The following is an 8,539-nucleotide window of genomic DNA, read 5'->3' as shown; positions in this document are numbered from 1 at the left end:
GCGCAACACGGCAACACGTGTTCGATGGTCCATGAACTATCGTCGTCTATAAATCTCAAGAAGAGCTAGAGGCACTGTATCAACTTGCCTCTGTAACAACTAGCCCCGGTCTCCCCTACATTGTATACATGATATATGTTGATAACTCAAATTGGTTTTATGATGTACGCACTGTAGGTAAAGTATGTTTCTTTTACTTTCATGAAAAACTTGGTAATACATTGGCTGTGTTAATACTATGATTTGTAACACCCATTTGTAGCCCCGGTCTACCCTACTCTAGTTTCTCTACTAACCAATCGGGGTTGAGTGGTGAAGATAAATTAGAGATCCAGCTAAAACTCAAACAACTCGAGCCCGAACAAGCTCGTATGGAAGCCGAGAAGGTGAAAGAACAAGCTCGTATTGAAGCTGAAAGAGAAAATAAACGCCTCGAGGCCGAAAAAGCTCGCATTGAAGCTGAAACCGAGATTTGGCTGAAAGAAATGGAAATTAGACTCAACACCGATCGACCAAGGCAAAATGACAATTTTGAACTTAATCGATATGTTAAAGTAGCACTGTTCAATGAAAATAAAGTTGATAAATATTTCCAACATGGTTATTATTATTACATTGTCTTAACTGATAAAGAAGCTTATGCCGCTCTCTCTTTAAAATATCGTACGAATTATGATAACGTTAAAGCACCTATTCTCAAAGAATACGAATTAGTACCAGAAGCTTATGCCGCTCTCTCTTTAAAAGATTGTACGAATTATGATAACGTTAAAGCACCTATTCTCAAAGAATACGAATTAGTACCAGAGGCTTATCGCCAAAAGTTTCGAGGTTATCGAGCTTGTGAACACTAACTTTCTCACATTTTTAATACCCATTGTAATTACTTTATATCTAGTTAAAGAAATTATTTTCTAATAAATTTGAATCAAGTCCAGACAATTTCTTGAAGATATCACTCAGATATCCAAAATTCTCATATTTCGTACTTTAAGTAATATAAACAGGTAAATTCACTCAAAACACGTTTGTTTGTTGTTGTTTGTTTGTTTTGGTAACTACAAATCAAAGTTATGTAGAAGTGTTGAAAAACCATGTAAAAAATTTGAAAAGAATGTAAAATTTTTGATTTATAACCTAAAATTTTGCGTTTTAAAGTTCTCAATATTAACTTAAGGTTCAGTAAACAATACCATGTCGCCCATACAAAAAATAAACAAAGAATTACTGAACTAAAGTTAAAAAACAAATTACTTGAGTCATTTATTTCCAATCTCTCAGTTGAAACAACAAGTTAACTACTTGTATTTCGTATATTTACAACAAAACATTGTTTTTCTAACTGTTGCTGGCGCCTTATGTAGAAATATATAAAAATAGTTTATTTTAAACTTTTCCCAACTTCTCATTAATGATGTAAGTTTACAGAAATATGTTGATCTAAGAACAGTTCAGGTAATACATTTTGTTGTTGTTAGTGCCTAATTAGGAGGAATATAATTTACTGCAACAATAATTTCGTTGGAATATATATTTGTTCGATTTAGAAAGATCTCGTGAGTTGGAAACATTCTATAATTCACCTTTTTACGGCAGTTCTTCTCAACTATAACAATCAGCTAGACTCACTCATACGTTCAACGGAATTACCAACGTATATTATACTAAAACCACCACACATCACGAGAGAGAGTACTTCTCACTTATGTTTCTTTCAAACTAAAATACCCAAAGCACACTATAAGGAACACATACAATCAAAAATTACACTTTGTAATCTTTACCCACACAGATGAACAATGAATATACAGAATTCAGACATAAACATGCTATTTATTCATTTTCTACTTCTCTTTTTTTAGAAGCACCCCATGTAATGAACATGGATATTTATTATTATTATATATATAGCAATATAATGAGCACACGCATTATTCTACAAGCACAAAATCCCACAAATATTGTACTGTTAATTTTCCACTACACTACAAAAAGATATCCATACAGCATTGTTCAAGCATTACACACACACACACAGCATTTCTTTAGTAGTGACAACACAAATCAACTGTATCATTCCCAAAACAAAATATAGATATATGACCTACCGTGTCTCCACATGTGCAACTCCCTTTGGATTCCTGTACTTACTCTAAACGTTTGGTTGGCATGTTTTTAGTGGACAGTCTCTTCCTGTAAGTTTATTCACTGAAAAATCTTGGTTTAACAATCAAAACCTCTTACTCCTTTAAAATAAATTAAAATAAAATTGTAGTACAATAAGCATCAAAATACTTCCAATTCTATATTTCGATAATTATTTAAGGCCAACAGGGGTTTTAAGATGATAGGATAAGCATTTCGGTTTATGAAATCTCTTTATATGCAAATCACTGATAACACAAGAATAATTATTTTGTGTACTGTTGACGCTTCCACTATATAAACTCCATCGACACAGATGTTGCATATGGTTTTAATTCTCAGTGACGATGTGATAGTTCATAATGTGCTGTTAATAAACGAGTGAGTGTTTTGTTTAAAAGAAATAATACAGCTCTCGATAACGTAAAATGAATAATCTGACCTCAAGTTAGTGTAGTCTTTGTTGAATTTTGGGCAAAGCTACTTGAGAGCTATCTGCGCTAGCAGTCCCTAATTTTTAAGTGATAGACTAGAAGGAAGGCAGTTAGTTAACACCACCTACTGCCAACTCGCTGGCTATTCTTCACCAAAGAATACTAGTTTTAACCGATGCATTATAACGCTCCTACACCTGAAACGACGAACATGTTCCGTAACAAGATTTGATCCCGCGACCCTCAGGTTACAAGTTGAGAGCCCAAATCACAAAGCCATGCCAGGCTCGGCCAATTGGTATAGATCTGTATTTATTTAAAAGTTAGATTCCCATGTAAGAAGTAGTAGATTAGTGTTTTTAATACAGGATCATTCCCTCAACCAGAAGTGCGCCAGTAGCGGGGATCGGATTTAAAAAATTCATGATTTATCCGATTTTGGTGAAACTTATATAAGATGTAGAATATGAAAATTACAGTTTACAAATAAAAAAACTTGACCGAATTCTGACTGGCTAAATCAGCAGAACCCCATAGTTAATGTCACTACTTTTTGTGTAACCGACGGGTCCTTTACGCGAACATTTTTTTTTTTCTACTCCAGTCGTTGTAACTATTTTTCAGACCAAAGCCCAACAGGTCTTCAGTAGATATCTCCAAGCCGTGACTGGAACTTTGTTACTCTTCGGCATGTCATCAAATTTCACCTTGATTATCTACATGTTCAAGGTTTATAGATGTTCGATGTGTAACCTCTTTAGCCGCTGTGGATGTGATTACGATTTAACTTTTTGACAGCCTTTCTGGAGGCAAATCCACCTATCAAGTCTGAATATTCTATGGCAGCACTAAAAAATAGGTTTGATGTGGTCAAAGACAGTACTAATAGTAGTAGTAGCCTTCCACCAGCTCAGGAGGTCATGAATAAGATCTCCAAGCTCAAACAGACCATGAAGGAAGGTAGTCCAATTTGATTTGGGATTAAAAAGAAAATATAATTAGTTCGCGCGTGTAACAGTTGTTGATAAGGTGGGATGGCAACTCGAAACCCTATTTGACTGCTAATAACTTCCGAATAAAATAAGTTACTATAATTTTGTTTACAATTTGGATGCAGCAGGTTCCAAACTGTCTAACAGTGTATGTAATATGTTCACGAACCAATTACCGAAATTTCTTATTTCTTGCCTTGCAATAACAAAAACACTATTTCACCTCTGGTTAATGGAGAGATTCTGGGTTAAATTTTATAGAATTATTGACTAAGTTTATAAGTAAAGACAAAAAATTATGACCTTCAACATTAGTTTTTCAATTTAACTTTTTGCTTTTACTTAGTCTTCCAGCGATATAAAAAGCTATATAGTTTTCAAACTGACATTCTTAACTTTTTAGAAGACTTTCGAATGATCACTAGAGCGTAAAACATGACAATGACATTAGTATATTCATTCTATTAGTTTGTTTGTAATTAAGCACAAAGCTACACAATGGGCTATATGTGCTCTACCCCCCACGGGTATCAAAACCCGGATTCTGGCGTTATAAGTCCGCAGACATACCACTGTGCCACTGGGGGCCGTTATATTAGAATAAATATAAAAGTTTGTATAAAATAAAATGCACAACTATTCAACAGAATAAAATTCAAATTAGTTCAGGTTTTAGATTACTTTATATTCAGTTTAGTTGGTAACCCAATTTAAGTTTTATTTGTCAAAAGCAAATGTTTTCATAAAATCGTCCCTAAAATAGTAGTATTAGTGTATTAATAAGTAACACTGGTTTGTTTATTATATGCTTATATGTTTACGTAAATTTAATTGTTATTTTTAGTGAGATTACTACTGGGGTTTCAGCCTTAATTAAAAGTTTAAACTCATCTGTTTAGGCCTATTAGTAAAGAAATAAACAGCCAATAGTGATACTATGGTTGCCTTAAATTTAGCAGATTCAATCATGAAACTTTCTACAAAAATTATATAGAGTTTACTAAATTTTGTGAATATCATATTTCACGCTCTCTTAGGATTATGACATAAACTTTATTACTATCATTTTTTTATTCTTTCTAGGCAGATTTGAAATTATCTATACTCAGTTTATTAATAAACAATGGTAAAGAAGAAAACATATTCGACTTTTCATTGTTGCAAACCCATCCTTTTCATATCAGTAAATTTATTTATAGTAATTTTGTACTTCACACTACAAAAATAATTTTATTTTTAATCAATTGTTTTTCCTAACACAACGCATTAACTTAAATAACTAAAATATGTTCTACAAGAGGGGTTTCCAACCAGGGTGTTAACACCCCCTGGGGTGCGAAATGAGGATCCAGGAGGTGCGCAGAAGAGGCCTATACAAAGTCCATTTTCCCACAAATATCACAAAGAGAAAATGTCTAATGCACACTTTTTAGGGGAGGGGGTGCGAGGGCTTCCTTAGGGGTGTGTGAAGGCCACAAAAGGTTGGGAACCACTGTTCTACAAGTAGCACCTTTTGCGATTTCAGTAATAAAAACAGTTATCTGCTTGGTTCAAATGTCAAATGAACTACAACTTGTGACTAAACTAGAAAATGAAGAGGTTACTAGTCTTGAAAGACAACCCAAGAATTCATGGACAATACACTATCATACAAGACAAACAATTGTAAGTAATACATACCTGATCTAATGACGCAGATAAACTTATACGAATCTGAACACTTGCGATCTTCAAGTAAAAGATTTTCGTCGATAAATGTGGCTACGACACAGTCTTCTTCATCTTTTTCTCCAACATTGTTGTTGGGCTCATTATCAAACCACAGTTCTGGAACAAATGGTGCTTCAGTTCCTTCGATGAATTTCCACAAACCTTTCCTATCCCGATCAGTCAGACCGACCCAGTAATCCTCGTTTTCTTTACCTTTGTTCAAAATCAATTCGGAAAAATACAGCAATTTGTTAAGGTTCGAGATTTTGGCTAATTGGCCATCGTACCAATTTTCGCAGGCTTTGTTACTGGTACTGAAATCTCGATGTAACGCTGCAAGGAGTTCGTAGCAATAGTCTTCGTGCTCATTTTCGCAATCTGAGAATAAATCGTGATTATCGACTACAATTATATTCGAATTCAAATCAACAAAATTGTGATAGCTTAATTTTTGTCAAGCAGTTAACAGTGACACCATATTCTAATTTGTTTCTATAACAACAAAGCACAAATAATGAACTTACATAAAGAAACAGTATATGTAAGATACAGAATATCTATAACAGTTTAAATTCTTCAAATGGAATCCAACCGAACAATCACTGGAAATAGAGATATAAGACAAATTAACTCAAAGCAATAGAATTATATACTAAACAGGAGTTGAGTACGTTATATTAAAACGATTTTAGAGCCTCACCACGCTGTTATAGTCCATGTCACCTCGTTCGTTCATGCTTACAATAGTTCTGCAGCATAGTTTCCATTACATAATGATAAGGCTCCTTCGTAAGATTTTAATGTGCAAAGCAAACCCCTCCCCCTGCAGGATTTCCATAGTACAGCTAGTGTGTAACAGTGCGACGGTTTCTCCCGCCCATTTCAACAGTCTGATCAAACAAAATTCTATAAGCAATGTCCGTCGACTTCAACGGTACGTCTCCATACGGAATAGCGTGAATATCCGTTTTAAGCCTATAAATTATTATCGTTGTTTCCAAGTGAACATTCTTTCTTGATTGTGTTGCGTACTGTTGCTTGGACCGCTTTTGCCAATGGCCAATGTAGTTTCTCACCTCTATGTAGGACGCCGCACTATGCTTACTACGACATTGTAAAGATCTTTTTCTAGATGTTGATCCATTTTTTTGTTTCCAACGTTATTAGAAACAAGGGTAGTCCCGTCTTGGATATTCTAAATCTACGACCTGAAAAAATCTTTACTATCTGAATTGATTAATATTTTACGTTGGAAAGGTCGTCGGAGAAACCACGTTACCTACGTCACGCCAAACAATGTCTAAAAGTAGTTCTGATAAATGTCTTTCCATCGCGACTTTACATCAGCTGTGGTTTTGAAGTGACTTGCTGATTTTTATATTCAAAATGGTTTTAATATAACTTACTCAACCTTGTATATTACCTGTACATATAATGAAAAATAGTTGCTATGGTTAAGTGATCTTATTGGATCAGGCTGGATCTTACCTTTATCTTCTTTAGGTATTTCACAAATACCGTAGTGGGTTTTTCGACAATCCACATCATTCAGAAAGTACTTATTGCTACCTATCTCCTTTTCCAGCCTGGCACAAGTAGGGTCGGTACCTCCACCATTGTCTGGTTGATCTTTAGCCCAAAACGAAGGTAAGAAAGGAATTACTTCTCCGTTTACGGATTCGAAGAATCTTTCTTTATTTCTGTCAGAAATTCCAAGCCAGAAAGTGTTGTCGCTCATATACATCTGTTTAATAAACTCCTCAGTGTGCTTCCTATCTCTTTCATTGCTAATTGTTGCTAAAAATCCGCCTTTTTCTTTGCAGTGTTGAATGGCATTTTCAAATGTAGAATCTTCCAAAACGATTACATATTTCGTTTTTGTATCTGTGTAAAATGAATCATAAACTGTTTACACTTGCAGTCTGGTAAAATGAATTATCTCACTGGTATTAATCATAATTTGCTCCCAATGTAAAAGTCAATACCTATTTGAAATATATGATTATATCTAACTGTAAACAAAATGTTTTAACTGCGTTATTTCGTATGACAAAATAAAAGTAACATCTGTTCGTAGTAAATGCAGTAGTTTTTTATTACATAATTATGTAATTTAAGATTAAAGACGTGAACATAAAAATAGTTCCAATCAGAATTAAATAACAATTGGGCTATGATTAGAAACCCAGATTTAAGACTTAAGCCTAAAGAGAAAATAAATCTATACACATTTAAGTGATATGTAAAAACTTAAAAGATTCATGTTAATCATAACGATTACAAACTATACCAAATATATCTGAGTAGTGACCACAGCAGTATGTTATTTACTACGTCCAAACGATGCAGTTCTTAGTAGGATGTCCTCAGATTTTTAATAACCTATGACTGAAAGCACAGAAGAATATACAATAATATGTCAATCACAATATACCTGGCATAACCAGTGCTGACGATGCCTTTCGCCCAATATCAAGGCTCATCAGGTCAACGGTCAGACTTAGTAGTGGTCTAGGTGCTATTTAAAGAAGGATATCACGTGATTAATGGAATCTAGGTGTGTGTGTGTGTGTGTGTGTGCTGTAAAAATCACGTGGCGAGTGTGTTTGATTGCAGCACCCTATTAATTGCATTTAATCAGATAATTTGACAACACAATTCGTTGATGTTTAACTGTAGTTAAGTCAATTATGACTTACGATTACAGATTAAAATAACAAATACGTTATTTTTACAATTATGATAGTTAATTAAACTGTGTACTGGTTTAACAGAATTTAATGAGATATATCTATAAGCTACTTCTCTTCCGGTGTTTTGAGGGGTATTGATAGAGTAAATAATCCTAACCTTTTCCTATGCACTAAATATATCTTATAATTCCCAAATCGAAACGTAATAAGTTTAAAGTTTTCTTACCCTTACTTATTCCAAACATAAGCTGAACAGATAACATATATTCTGAATTTACGACATTTGACATCGTTTGTTCAGTGTGAGCCAGGCGTGGCTATAGGGTTAGTGGGCCTGTCCGTGGATCGAACGTTAATGAAAGACTATCTCAGGACATGAAAGTTGCTTTCCTTATATGTAATTGTAAAAAGCGCAAAAACGCCCATAAAACAGCAAAACACAAAATAAGAAACCACAACTTTGCGTGTTTTTCCGGATGGACCCAGCAAACATTCATGCCAAATTTGGTGAAGACCCATCAAAAGGAGGCGAAGTAGTGGTAAAAAACGCAAAAAACTCAAAATG

The 8,539-nt window shown here is 34.2% G+C and overlaps 1 protein-coding gene across 1 annotated transcript; it reads right to left on the bottom strand.

Annotated features, from left to right (window-relative positions):
* Nucleotides 1-4,458: 4,458 nt before the first annotated feature.
* LOC106467784 (macrophage mannose receptor 1-like) lies at nucleotides 4,459-8,264 on the bottom strand. Its single transcript, XM_013928162.1, has 4 exons — nucleotides 8,201-8,264; nucleotides 6,770-7,165; nucleotides 5,252-5,683; nucleotides 4,459-4,472 (listed from the first exon to the last, which is right to left on the bottom strand). The coding sequence occupies exons 1-4, from the start codon at nucleotides 8,262-8,264 to the stop codon at nucleotides 4,459-4,461; spliced, it is 906 nt and encodes a 301-aa protein (XP_013783616.1).
* Between the last annotated feature and the right edge of the window lie 275 nt (nucleotides 8,265-8,539).

Source organism: Limulus polyphemus, unplaced genomic scaffold (genome assembly GCF_000517525.1).
Source record: "Limulus polyphemus unplaced genomic scaffold, Limulus_polyphemus-2.1.2 Scaffold2738, whole genome shotgun sequence".
Classification (NCBI taxonomy): Eukaryota; Metazoa; Arthropoda; class Merostomata; order Xiphosura; family Limulidae; genus Limulus; species Limulus polyphemus.
This window is presented reverse-complemented; position numbering and strand designations above follow the sequence as displayed.